This window comes from Lutjanus erythropterus, chromosome 8 (genome assembly GCF_056507025.1).
Source record: "Lutjanus erythropterus isolate fLutEry1 chromosome 8, fLutEry1.hap2, whole genome shotgun sequence".
NCBI classification, from domain to species: Eukaryota; Metazoa; Chordata; class Actinopteri; order Lutjaniformes; family Lutjanidae; genus Lutjanus; species Lutjanus erythropterus.
Window position 1 is genome coordinate 39,768,008 of NC_139324.1, and position 14,110 is coordinate 39,782,117.

Genomic DNA, 14,110 nt, shown 5'->3' on the forward strand with positions numbered 1-14,110 from the left:
ATTTCCTGTTTTATTTTGTAGTCCTGGTGCCCCCTCACTTGTCTTGACTTTACTTCCTGTCTTTGCCCTTTCCCCACCCTTTTTGATTAGCATTTGTTTAACCTGTGTCTGATCAGTTCCACCTGTTTACGCCGTGTTTCTCCGTTCCTGTGTCAGTTCATTGTTCTCCTGCTCCTCCTCCAGCCCTTTCTGTGTTTTCCTTCCCACTTTGCTTAATGCACATTCATAACATTCTCATAAAAACATGGCAAAGTGAGAACAGTGAGTGTCTATGCGTGTGTTTTGTTGCCAAAAGTTCCATTACAGTGTGGGCAAACCAGTTGAGGGTATAGAAGAGGAGAAACTCAATGGCACCTTGTGTTTTTATAGACAAAACTGGAATTTTTCCAGGCTCTAATTGATTGTGATGTTGCCTTAAGTTCCTTTTTTTTTTATCACCAAAGCAGTGGGTTGAAGAAATCCATTTGACTACATTCACTCCCTTGCTCCCCTTTGGACTGACATTCAATATTAACCAAAACAATCGGCCAGCATGAATGAAACAAAAGGCATTGTATCCCCAGCAGCATAACAAATATCACAACACTTTCGTTTTGCTCTCAGCTGTCCACCAGAAATAGGAATACAACTCATCATCCAGTGCAGCACGTTGGACTTGGCTGGTGAGTGAGGAAGAAAATAAGACTGATTGTCACCAACAGGAGCCCTGTCTTCTGTTATTCAGTGTTGACGCCTCGCTGCAGCGATCCCACAGCACGTAACACGGTGATTCTTATCTTGATAGACAGACTCCATTTTGTTTAATGAGCAGCAGCGATTATCCCGGCTTCTTTTTATGTCACGTAGAGCCGCTTTAAAAAACAAAACAGAATTAAAAAAAAAAAAAAGATGAAAACACTGATTTAATTAAAAGAAAAAAAAATCAGTTTACTTCCTGTTGGGCAGATATGCTTCCCAAAGGCCAAATGAAAAATAAACAGATTTTATTCTCTCTTTTAAAGAGACTGATAGAGACTGAAAGATTTGAAGGAATAAACATTTAATCAACATAATCACAAATCACTTTTATCCGTCCAACTGTTCGGTGTAACTGCTCTGACTCACTCAAACCAAAACATACTGCTTAGTTTCTAATTTTATTTGCTGGGTGTCACTCAATGAATACATATTTAATAAATCCAAACTGCTTGAATGGGGCTCTGTCATTATAAAACATTTATGTGGGAACACTAGCTACTCTTCGTATCAGGGCAAATGCTGTGGTGTTTTTTGTTTTATAAGAAATGGGAAAGGAGATGTTGTGGATAATTGCTATAATGGTAAGATGATGTTCAGGCTTGTAAATCAGTGATAGCATGTTTTATAGGGCTATACATCCTGATTCAATCCCACTGCTGACATCTCGGCATATTCATATAGCGTCGCTAAATTGTGGGGTAGAACTGGTTGCTCCAGAAACCATGAAAGCATGAAAGAAGACCTTGACATGAAAGAAGTTTGATATTTGAGGCTTGTTCGACAGCAGAATCAATGGCAAAAACTGCTCAACTGGCAGATGTAAAATGGCAAATTTGAGCTGAAGGCGTGGAAGTTTAAAGGGAGACAAATGCATCTGAATGCCATCATTCACTGGGTCAGTGTGCAGGAGCAAATGGGCGATTGAAAATGTCTGTTTGTGGCAGTTTTCTCTGCAAGTTTCGTCTTGCCAGAGCTGAATATAAAGGACTCTGCAGCACATGAGCCATCTATTCATACATCTAGCACTGGATGCTGAGATTTGAAGCAGACTTACCCAGGGGCGAGCCCATGCAGGTGCCTCCATTTAGGCAGTAGTCTGTGCAGTGGTTGACCTCACAGCGCTCCCCCGAAAAGTCAGGCCAGCAGTAGCACCTCCAGTCTCCTTTCTCATTGGCTAAGCAGCGGCCTCCATTCTCACAGGGCGGGCGGCACAGTTCACCTTCACAACAGCAAAGCCTCCATCACATCACTTACTGTGCTGCAGCAGTCAATCAAATATCAAACAGAGCTGTGCTGCTAATGTCAGACAGCAACCACGGCAGAGATGTGAACCGGAATTTTTGAGTAGATGAGCATGAACGAAAACTGCACGCAGGAGGCGATTTTGTTCAACATCAACACGCACCAAATATCTACAGAGCAGTGTGTTTTAGGTACAGCTGCAAACAACTGAGGATGTCGGCTTGAATGTTATTTTAGTGCTATATTTTGATAGTTTCCGATGCACACAGCAGAGTGTTCAGCGTGTTGAAATCTCAATCATACCATGACATGCAGTGCTGCCGCTACATACAGGCGCTATGCATACAACACCTGCTGCATTAATAAACTCCGCGGGGATGCCCTTGGCCAACGTTGCTGTCTTTCAGAGGCTGCAGTGGGCTCAGTTGTAAAGGAAGAGCAAAGATACTGGCCCCAATCAGACAGTCTTTTTCCAGTTGTTTTCTACAGGCAGAAAAGGTTTTGCATGCTGCTATTGTTCCCTGATGCTTGAAATGAAAAAATTTCAACTTCTAGCAGAAAAGTGCCCAACATCATTTGTGTTTTTCTGCCATTGTCCAATCAGATTATTAATTTAGAGATGAGCCTTCTGTGGTGGTGAGGACAAAGTTTGCAAATGCTTGAAAATAACAACCATGGAGAACAAATTAGTGGTGGCTGTGGCTGGATACCTGGGGCTATATGATTTTACCAACCGTAGTTATCAAGATTTGAACAGGAAGCAGCAGCCCAGAGGCAGGTTAGTGCAGAACTAACTGCTGTCATTGATTTAAAAGGTACTGATAAGTGGTAACACACAGTTCTTGGTTTGTGTTATGTCGGTGTGTTAGCATAGTGTTTGGAAATAACCGCTCACCCTCAATCAGAGCCAGAGACAGTGTCCTCTACCTGTCTGTTTTTAGGCAGATGTTAAGGAAGCTAACTATCCAGTCACTATACTCTCCTTTTACCTAACCAAAATAAAAACGTACAGATCTGAGTTCACGTCAAACAAGTAAAACACAGTGTTTAACATTTGGTACACTGCCATATGCGCTCTGAGTGATCGAGGCCTTAAGGGTCCATTGGTACCAAGCATGTCATGCAAGCTTGTTGGGAAGAGGGCTAAATAAATGCTTCAAATTTAGGCTACATTTTTCAAAGAGGTCCTTTGACCTCTCGACTCAGCTGAATAAAAGTAGGTTCTACAGGTACGGTAAGGTTGAATAGGGACACTACAAAGTATTAACGCTTACAGCACCCAAATGGCCAGCAGCAGCCCTGTCGATATGCCATCTTATCTGTGGCCTGATGTGAGAGGAGGCCTACCTGAGATGATGGCATCACTGCAGGTACCATTGACCAGTACCTTCCCCTCTGGACAGGTACATCTGGCGCCCGCTGGGTTGAGCAGACACATGAAATCACAAGACATCCTCAGGCATGGATTTGACGCTGTGGAGAAAGTGGGGGGGGGGGAGAGCCAAGAAGATAATCTGTCAGTCTGGGCTGCGATGACAAAGATCCATTTGTTTGTGAAAAGTGTGTTTGTTCTTTTTCAGCGTAAAGCTATTTATTTCAAGTGTTTTAATTTTTGTTTTGAAGGGTGTTATTTTCTTGAAGCCCAAAGAGGCACAAGGCTAAAGCATACGAACAACTTCACACCATTCAGATTGAATAATCAACAATTGTGGAACGTGCAACGAATTTCCCGTTGTCTAATTGATTAGTGGCACTTTGAAGTGCTCTTCCCGCTGCCGCCTACAGCGGGTAAACAGAATGATACGAACATCTCATGAAACAATACGCTGAATTAATCAAAATTACAAACACTTCAACAAAGGTGGGTTGTATGTAGGTTTAACGTGATAATCAGCATGTGAAAGCTATGAAAGAGGTCTGGCAATCATTGCTTCAAAAATAATGTTTGAATTTAAAGCAAAATGATTTGCAAATATGATTTAGACAGAGGTTAAGTTATTTTTTTAATGAAATTATATAATTATGCCTCCCCACTTTATGTTTCTGACAAGTCATTAATGGTTACAAAATGGGTACACATACTAAAAATAATCAGTGCTCAGATTTCTTACACAACACATGAGGATGAAAGCTCCGAGCAAATCTAAATGGTTGTTAGGGTTTTGCTGAAGATATCAGGCCTTCATGTCAAAGCTTTTTGCAGGCTGTGCACATCTTCTGCCCACAGACTACACACTGCACACTACACGTCTGGCCTAATGAGTCTCTGAGGAATGGAACAGCTGCCCTTTAAGTGAAAAACTGACCAAGACTGAGCTGTCTGCTGCTCTATAATTATTAACACCAGAGATGTAACAAATAACTGAAGTCGGTCGACTACAGGAGGAACGTGGGAGGAAGGACATTGTATTGATTGGCTACGTCTCGGTGTTTGTTCCGGCCCAGCCTGGCCCTCTTCACATTTTGTCCTACCTGAAATCCTCGACCATCTATTTGAAGTATAAAAGCAAAGACATATTCTGAAGGACTACTGGCGAGAATTGAACATTGTCACTTTTCAATTGGGGGTGAGGGGGGTGGGGGGGTGCTTTTCCTATATTTTCAGTATATGTTTTTTATTTATATATATATATAAATATATTAAGTGGATCCTTTATAAAACGTATCCTAATCTCTAGTTAGTTTTTTGCTCTTTATTTTTTCCTCAATGGACTACTGCCGCATTCAATAAATGATATTGTAATGGTTGGCAGGTCCTAAAGGTCTAGTATGAATGATCAACAGTATTATTTCATTAGCGTATATTCACTTTAAAGCTACAACAAGGATATTTTAACTGATTATAAAACAGACTCAATTTAATACTGATTCTCAAGAGTTTTTGACATGAAAATTTTCTGGTTATTGTAATGGAAACACTACCTCTTTTGTCCATAGGGGCCTCCAAAATCAACAAAACATGAAATCTCCATTATAGTAGCTTTAAAATAAGAACCACTGTGTTTCTGTTACCTTAGAATATACTGGAACTAAATAATAGAGTACTTGAATTGCTAAACTAATGTGTTGCTTGGTGCAAAAAAAGTAAAATGTTCTGTGCTGTGAAGTGTTACCCTCAACACTGATAGGTTGTGGGTCCAGAGTTCAATGTAGCACCGCCATGCTTCTATAGTGGCCCGGAAAGGACAAACCAAACACTGGCTGTAGATACAGCCTCTCGTGTTTTGTGTGAGTTTTGCCTCTAAGTATGAAGGAGAACCCGTGGTGGCTCGGAAATTAGCAAAAAACACAAAACGGCCCTATTCAGAGTCAGTGGTCAGTTTGTCCATTCTGGGCTCCTGTAAAAACATGGCAGAGGACTCCATGGAAGAGGACACACACACTGTCAGTATTGAGATGCTAATGAATTACAAACATATTAGATTATTATTTATTAACTTAGATTATTCCATGACATTCATCCCTGCACCCCTTCTCCCCTCAGTTTAATAATTCAAGATCCTGTTATTTAGTTACCTTTTCAAATAAGCATTCTGCTACCTTAACAATTTTAAATTTACATTACATTTTACATTTTCACCACTGCAAGAAGTACCAAGACTTTCTATGAGACAATATTCCACCATCCAGACGATTAAGGCTAACTGAGTATCTGACACACTTCTGCTTTATGAAACAGTGAACTAGAGAGAACCCTGGTTGGGTGAGTCTTTGTGATTTGGAAAAGCCTGTGCACTTTCATATTTTGTACGCAGGCATGTGTTTTAAGAAGCTAACTAGTTTATTAGCTGCATGTTGAAACATGATGGCAGGGAATCGCCAGCAGTAGTTTTCACTTTTGGTCATGCAGAAGTACTCTATTGAGTCATTTTTCTCAGGTAAGGTAACAAGTTACTTTTTCTTTATGTTTTTGGTCATGGTTATACTTCACCGACTGTGCTTATGTGCTTTTGCCTGTCCTAATGTGCTTTGCTCTGTGCTCATATAATTTCTGCATGTGGTTATGTGCTTTTGTTCATGCCATCAAACTACTTTTATCTTAGCTTATGCTTTCATATGTAATCTTCCTATAAACCATCTCTTTGCCAAGAACTGCAGATGAACATTAGCCTGTATATCTAAACCTGGCACATTATGTGACTGAACTTAAGTGATCATGTTCAGGAATGTGCATTTACCTTCTTAAATAAAACAAACATAAACTTGTTTTATAACGAGTTACTTTTAAAGGTAAACTTCCCCAACACAGCACCCTCTGTAAATATAAATAGGTAATTGTACAGTAACAAAAACACACAAACTCTTATTTTCAGGTGATTATACACTAATGAAAACATTCCTCTAAATATTATATTCATCTTCTGCCACATTCTGCCAATAGTTCTCTGTTAATCTTACACACTGGATAACTTACAGGATAACTTACCATCTTGTTGTTTGTAACGGTGGGAGATCAAAACATTTGTGGGCTTCTCCATCCCCAGATTGAGAAATTCCACCGACTGTTTGCCGTACTTGTGAATCTTGAAGACCTCATGTTTTAGTCCGGTTCCATAGATGTAGTCTTCGAATATATCAATTCTGTATGGTTGAGAGACTCCTGTAAATCCGGCAGAGAAAATAAAGCAGATAACATCATGTAACCCTTTCTGAACACGTGCAGCTCGGGAGAATGAAAGTTTGTATCCTGTAACAGATAGAAGAAGCAGGAATGTGCAGCATGGGCGAACTGTTTGGGAGCTTAACCCCTCTGACACACAGAAGCAGTGCAAATGTGATAAATAAAATTGTGGAAACCAAAGTGAAGAAGGAAAAAATATGTGTTTAAAGTAAGAAGTTGGTTTCCTGTCGGCCTCACCGTGTCTGTCACTGATTGTCACTAGAGGGTCCGAGCCATCCAATCTCACGCTCCCTATATGTGAGAGCTCCGGATCTGCCCAGTATAATCTCTGGTTGAAATAATCAATGGCCAGCCCTGTGAGAGGATGAAGGGAAGAGATTTATTTACCTGACAAATTACACAGGGATCATCATGGGACTCCTCAGAGCAGGAGACCTTAAGGTTAGAATTGTTTTATGTATGTAGCAGATCATCAGGATGGGGAGACGTGGTGTCTTTTGTTTTCATCTGCCTCTGGCTGTTTGCATTCAACATTCATTTTGCTTGTGTCAAAAGAACGTAGTAGATCTGCCACCTTGTTGTGCACTGCAGCTTTGATGGCAGCGTGTAGGCGTGCTTACATTACAATTTCAAACCGGTGACTCACTTTTACTTTCTCCCAAAAGTCTGACTGGATAATTGAGCACCTGGCTAGGGCGTTTAAATAGGTTTGCGTTTTTCCACAGATGATGAATTCCTCTTTCTGTAACCAAGACACAGCGTGGGTCCCTTGAATTAAAGGAGGCCAAAGCTGCTCTTCAAAACTAGATCAGCACTAAGTGTCTCCCTGTAGGCAAACCAACAAATTCCGAGTGGCTGTAAGGTATTCCTTACCTCTAAATTTCTCTGGTGTTGTCGTCTATATCTTTAGCTACCTGTGGTTCTCCTACAGAGATCTGTGGCTCTCTGCCAGGAGGTCCCAGCTCTCTCTATTATATTCTAGTCCAAGACTATTATTGGTCTTATTATGTTCTTTATTTTACTGTATATTATTTAAAATAATCATAATCCACATCTTAATTTTATGTATGCACACCATGAAACATTGTCTTGTTTGTGTGTTTGTATAAGGGGTGCTCTGTGTCGAAATGATGCAAATATTTTTAGCATATATATCTAATCTTTTATATCATATTTCTATTTTTTCATAACTAAGAACTAGAACATAACTAGAAGTTGTATTTTGTGCAGTTTTTGTGAATTTGTATTGTGTTTTTTTATCATTTGAGGAATTAACTGCAAAGAAAACACAGAGAAACTGTTAAAAGTTTTTACACGCTTATAAATAAAGAAGCTAACTAGAACCATACAGGGTTCTTCCACTTGTCCCCATAGAACTCTTTTTGCCTATAAAGCTATAACCTCTCTATGGTGTAATGGTTCCACCCAGATCATTCTCTGGGTGTTCTATCCAGAATCCTTCCACCTTCTAAAGGTGCTAACAAGAACCAACCCAGGGAGTTTTTTAAGTTTTATCTTTAGAGTTTTATCTAGAACACACTTAGGGGGTTACACAGGGAACCTTTTTGTATTATAAGGGTTCTATCTAGAACACTTAACAAGGGGTTCTACAGATAACCTATTTTATATTTTAAGGGGTTTTATCTGCAACCCACCCAGTGGGTTCTGCTGGAAACATGTTTTAACATGTAAAGTGTTTTATCTAGAGCTCATTCAGGGACTTCTGCAGAGAAACCTGTTTAATATTTCAAGGTTTTTACCTAGAACCCATCCAGCGGGTTCTGCTTAGAAAATTTTTATATTCCATGGGTTTTTATCTAGACCACAGTCTGGGGGTACTACTGAGAACGCCTTTATATTATGGTACAAAGAAGCCTTAATAAAAGAGTTCTTCAACTCTTTATTCAAAAAAGGGTTCTTTGGATGGGAAATTGTTCTTAATGGAACCCTCACTCTTGAAATAAGTCTTGATGAACTGTTTCTACAAAAAGAAGGGTTCTTCAGAAACAAATGGTTCTGGTTAGAACCCCTGGGAAGAACCTTTCTGGAAACCTTGTTACAAAGAGAGCATTTTAAAGCTCCATACACATGCAGCGTACTGAGTCTGCACCGTGATAAACAGAGTGAAGAGTGGAGCCTGTAAACATATGTATTCTACAGCAGCATATAGGTCATGAGCTGTTGACGACAGTCACAAAGAAGGTTCTGTATTTCTGTATGAACCTGCTGCTGTGGATGCACAGTAAGGTAAGTAGTTGGCCAAATTAATGTCTCACAGTACTTTATGTATTCAGTGGCTCATACTGGCTTGTATGCAGTGAGTCAGATGTTTCACAGAGGTTAGATGGATCCATTATTTCTTCCTCCATGCTTGTGATGAAATAACGTTCTTGCTGTGAATAGCAATGTCCGCTTGACTGTATGTCTATGCACACATCCACATGTGCTGTACAGAATAGAGGCACTGGTTTGTCACTCACAAGTATATACATACTGTAAACACATGGTGTTTACAATATGTATATAATTCTTCTTTTTTCCCTCGTGTAGGTGTTTTCATATACAATATGTTTACGAAAGAATTTCATTTCTAATGCTACTTCTTTACTCTCCCGGTCTCAAAGTTTGGTGACAGTTTCAGCTCAGTACAATCATGTATAATTACTTAATTTTCACTTAATAGTCACTTAAGTATTTTACAGTGGCAAAGTAAGAAAATTATGACAGATTATTGAACATACATGTAGATACATACATGGGACTTGAATGAGCCATGACTTAACTGCGTGTGCAACTGCTACTGCCAGTGAGCCTGTGATGACAGAACACACTCCTGCCTCTGGTTTCACACTAATGACACAATCCCTGAAAAAGTCTGTCATTCATTTCTGCAGACTAAACTTCTGTAACTTTCTCCTCTCTGGAATGAACCAAAAGTCACTCTCCTGGCTCCGCCTGGTTCAGAATCCAGCAGCCAGGCTTCTCACAGTCTTCCATCCACTGGCTCCCTTTGGTTTTTGGAATTGATTTTAAGATTTTACTGATCACTTTGAAAGCCTGTCTGGGTCTGGCCCCCAGCTACAAAGCAGAAACGGTGACCCCACAGGTGCCAGTTTGCAGGTGTAGATCCTCAGGTGGGACCCTCCTCGCAGTTCCAAAGTCCAGGCTTAAATCTCTCAGGCTTAAGGCCTCGCAGAGTCAGTTTCATCTTTTAAATCACTTCTTAAAACCCTAGACTTGATTTTATGTGACATCCTCATTTTATTCTTCTAATTGTATTTATTTATATTGACATCATGTGACATCATCTGTTTATCTTTTTTATTGTTCTCTATTATTTTCCCTTTATTTCTATTTATTCCACATATTTATCTCATGTCTTATCTGTCCTACTGTTCTTAGTTTTGTCTTACATGTCTAAGTGATTTTTGCTTTGTGTTTAATTTGATCTCATTTTTAGTTAAACCGTGTCTTGCTGTTTGGCTTTACTATTTTGGCTTTCTGTTGTCACATTGCCTCCTGGGTATCCTGCTCTTACTTTGTCTCTCACAGCACGTTTTAAACTGTTTTTAAAAGCCATATAAACAAAGTTATTATTATTATTATTATGATTATTATTGTTCAGTCTCAGGATACACAGAGTGAGTGATGAGAAACACTGAATGCAATTTTTTTTTTCAAGTAGAGGTGACATGATATTAAGATATCAAAGTAACGAGAGGAACGTTAAAAAATAGTAACAATACCTACCGGTGGGTCTCCTGAGGTTTTTCTCCAGTAGCACTCTGCGTAAGGAGCCGTCCATGGCTGATTCCTCTATGTGAGAGTGATCACCGATTACACTCCAGTACATCATCCTGCAACAGACAAAATATATATATATATTTTTTTTTACTTTAGTCAACCCTTACTTTTAAAATACTTCATCTATGACACAATCTCCTTGTAAAATTATAGACAGCTCGCATAATGTTGATGTGATCGATCTGATCCAATATGGGTATCAAGGCCTGATATTAATGTAAGCAATTCATTAGGTATCAGACTCACAACACCAGTTTGCATTCTAGTCTAAATTCCACAATGACATGTTTTCACTGCATCATTTATCTTTTGTAAACAGTATGCAAGGCAGTGAGAAGAGAGCAGAGTAGCGTGGGTCATGTTTATTCTGCATTTAAAAGTAAAATAAGGGAACACCATTCAAAACTATTGTAAGACGACACAGCTGGAACAGAAAAGAATTGTACCAGCCACCTCATTCATGGTGTAACAATATGCCAGCACAAGGAAATGACAATAAACCACCATGTTCTGAGCAAACAAACATGTGACAAACACATCATGAACACTAACAAACGGTAACTTTTGCATTTTAGAACATGAAAAGGCAAATTTAAACTCTAAGCAATGCATCACGGGAAATCATGCAAATGAGGCCCATTCCTCAGCTGCACATGTGACAGTTACAAACCAGAATCCTGCAGTGCACAGCAGTAGCTGAATGACACCATTACACAAGTTACAGTACACAAATTACACAAGCTTTTCAGAATGAGTTTCAGTTTCACCCCACTACTGATAATAAATACACATAAACATCAAGAAAAATAGAGCGCTGGTATCAAAACAGTAAATTAGAATTGAATATGAACTGAAAAAAAAGAGGGTCAGTACATCTCTAATTTCTGTGTAGCCAAATAAATGAACCTGCATATAGCCTGAAAATGTCCAGTTGTGTCACAGCTAATGCAACACATCTCTACACATCTCTTACAAATGCCTCTGTCCTTGGTGATGATGTGATATCTGAAGGCCTAATATAAGTACAATTCCAAAACTAATGAACATTGCAGACAAATAATGTTCTTACATCTTTACTTGCTGACTAATAAAGTATTAAGTAGTGATCAGGGTTGATGAAAACAATCAGAAAGCCTCGAGGTTCATTGTGAGAGTGATGCAACACAACCACATGTGGTGGCTTTTGTTCTTGCTCTGAGTAATGTAAGGCGATGTAATAGGTAAAGTAACTGATTAAGCTACTTTGTCTGCAGCTGAGTAATTAATTACATTCAATGATCATTAAGAAATGGGTATATCAATTACATTTTCAGTAACATTGCTTTCCTAAAGGACTGAAAATTGATCCACTGACAGAAAGTGCTCAGAAAAAAGATTCACATCTTAATGTTTTAGTCAATCTTCGTTTCAGCATCCCCTAGCTGTGTTGATGGCCAAGGGCACACCCCCGTAGTCAGAGTTAAAGTTTTCATTGTGCAGCAGTGTTTGGTGAGACATGTTGCCTAATTGGCAGCTGTGAATTCCTGGAGAAAAAAACTGAATCTGCTCTCAGAAAAATTGTAGCATAACACACCTGTCTACACGTGCCATGAGAGATTTCATTAGGAAAAGAGAGTCGCTATATGCACAACTTACCCTCTGGCTGGGTTGACAGCGATGGCATATGGCTCTCCCGCGATGTCAGTAATCAAGCGGGTGCAGTTTGGTCCCTTCAGTTGCCCCACATTTATGGAATATCGTAATTTAGTCCAGTGGGCTGTGTAATAGCTGAACCAGTGCATCCGTGAGTGATCAGTCCAATAAATGTTGCCTGTGATCCAGTCAGCAGAAATATCTCTGGGTCGACGGAAGTCTGAACACTGCAACCAATAATAGCCTCAAAGTCAGGTGCTCTGTTCAACTTTTGTGCAGACATACAGTTTAAGTTGTGTCTCATAAAAGGCAAAGCAAGGAGACTTCTAGTGCAGCCGACTGTATCAAACTTAACATGTAGGTTAATCATTTCTATCACCTTATTTTGAACTGACAGACAACATGAACAATCGACCAGTCGTAGCATGTTTTCAGCTTAAAGGGACAGTTCACCCCCAAATTAAAAAATACATACTTATCCTCTTACCTGTGGTGCTATTTATGTTTATATATAGTTTTTGTAAGTTGCCAAGTTTTGGAGATCTTGGCTGTAGAGTGCGGGTGGGTAGGGTATAATCGATTCCAAGATTCATCACAATTCTTTCTTGAAAGATTATGAATGAATGCAGAAGAGTCAATAATTTTAAATTTATAACCCAAGTCTGTTTTTTTACATTCCTTACAGCTGAACCAATCGGATGGTGAAATGAGACGTTCAAAAATAAGCTACTACTTGAGTTTTGGTGAGGATGGCTGAGTGTGAGCAACTGCAGATGGATAAAATCCAATTTGCGCCTCCTGGATTAAAAGCTTGAAGTTCTGATGGATCAAGATGCATCGGGAACGTTTTATGATTGTATCGTAGCCCTCTGAATCACATTTTGAGGTACCAAGAGATTCCCACCCCTGCTGTACAGATGTCTGTCTGCTCTCCAATATACTGGGACAAACTGGCACTTGGGTTGTATTGCTCCAAGCATCAAAAAATATATTTGAAAAAAATGAATAGCAGTGCCTCTTAGGAACTACTTTCCTTCTAGTAGCAAGAAAGTAGTTTCAGTAGATTGTACCATAGAAATAAAATAGTTCCTACATGAAACTGCTCACAACAAGGTCTATGAATTATCTTGAGTATCTGGGTCATGATCTCTGGAAAAAGACACTGGTGTTGAATTTTCCAAATAATTTTTTTGGTGCTTTGAGCACCACAGGCCAAGTGCCTTTTAGACCCTTTATGTTGGAGAAGAGGCAAACATCTCTACGGCTATTTTTGTTTTAGGGATGAACTGTACCTTTAATGCTTATAATATCTGTGGTAAAGGAGCATAACTAGACATTAGGGATTTAACATTAGACACATGACATATCATTAGCTTTTACTAAATTCATATTAATTTTACTAAATTTAAACAAAACAAGAAATAAGCATGTTTTATATTCTTTTCACCTATATTTTGAGAAAACACACATTATGAATTCGATATTAAAAAAAAAAAAAGGTTGGATATACTTACAATGTTCCTGACATTTGTTTTGGTTTGACTTCTTTCTAAAGTGTCTTTGTAAAAAATCCCACCAGGGTTAAACTGGGTAGCCCAGATAAACTTTTGGTGGTGAAACAGAGCGTCCATGCCGATAATGCGGGCGTTGTCCTCAATGTGAGTGAGGACTTTATGTCCATGGCTCTGGTTAAATGGATACACAAAACTCCGGATTTCAGTGTCATTGGCAATGTAGAGCACTCGGTCCTCTGGTCCTGCCCGGTGAGTTTTTAAAGTGAAAAAAAAAAGAAAACAAAAGAAGGCTGAACTCCATGATGTGTTTTAACAGTTTAAGCATCGTTCATACAAATACAGCTACGTACTCATTTAACAATGGGGTCATATGACCAAACATACTGAGAGGACACCAAATGATGTTTGCTAATAAACTTTAGGATCGTACCTTTCGCCACACACTTGCCATTGATCTCCTTGTAATTTCGGTCACATGTGCACTTATAAGATCCTTTAGTGTTTGTGCAGTAATGAGGACATGCATCAAACTGCAGACATTCATTTATCTCTGGAACAG

General features: G+C 39.2%; 1 protein-coding gene across 1 annotated transcript in view; it reads right to left on the reverse strand.

The window, feature by feature from the left end:
• lrp1bb (low density lipoprotein receptor-related protein 1Bb) overlaps window positions 1–14,110 on the reverse strand; it is a 322,619-nt gene that overhangs the window by 25,192 nt on the left and 283,317 nt on the right. The window contains exons 75-82 of the mRNA XM_084723927.1: window positions 13,982–14,101; window positions 13,552–13,793; window positions 12,041–12,264; window positions 10,352–10,458; window positions 6,839–6,955; window positions 6,407–6,580; window positions 3,328–3,453; window positions 1,793–1,957 (exon numbers count right to left, since the gene is read on the reverse strand). Coding sequence (XP_084580053.1) covers window positions 1,793–1,957; window positions 3,328–3,453; window positions 6,407–6,580; window positions 6,839–6,955; window positions 10,352–10,458; window positions 12,041–12,264; window positions 13,552–13,793; window positions 13,982–14,101 — 1,275 coding nt within the window. The remainder of the gene's footprint in view (window positions 1–1,792; window positions 1,958–3,327; window positions 3,454–6,406; window positions 6,581–6,838; window positions 6,956–10,351; window positions 10,459–12,040; window positions 12,265–13,551; window positions 13,794–13,981; window positions 14,102–14,110) is intronic.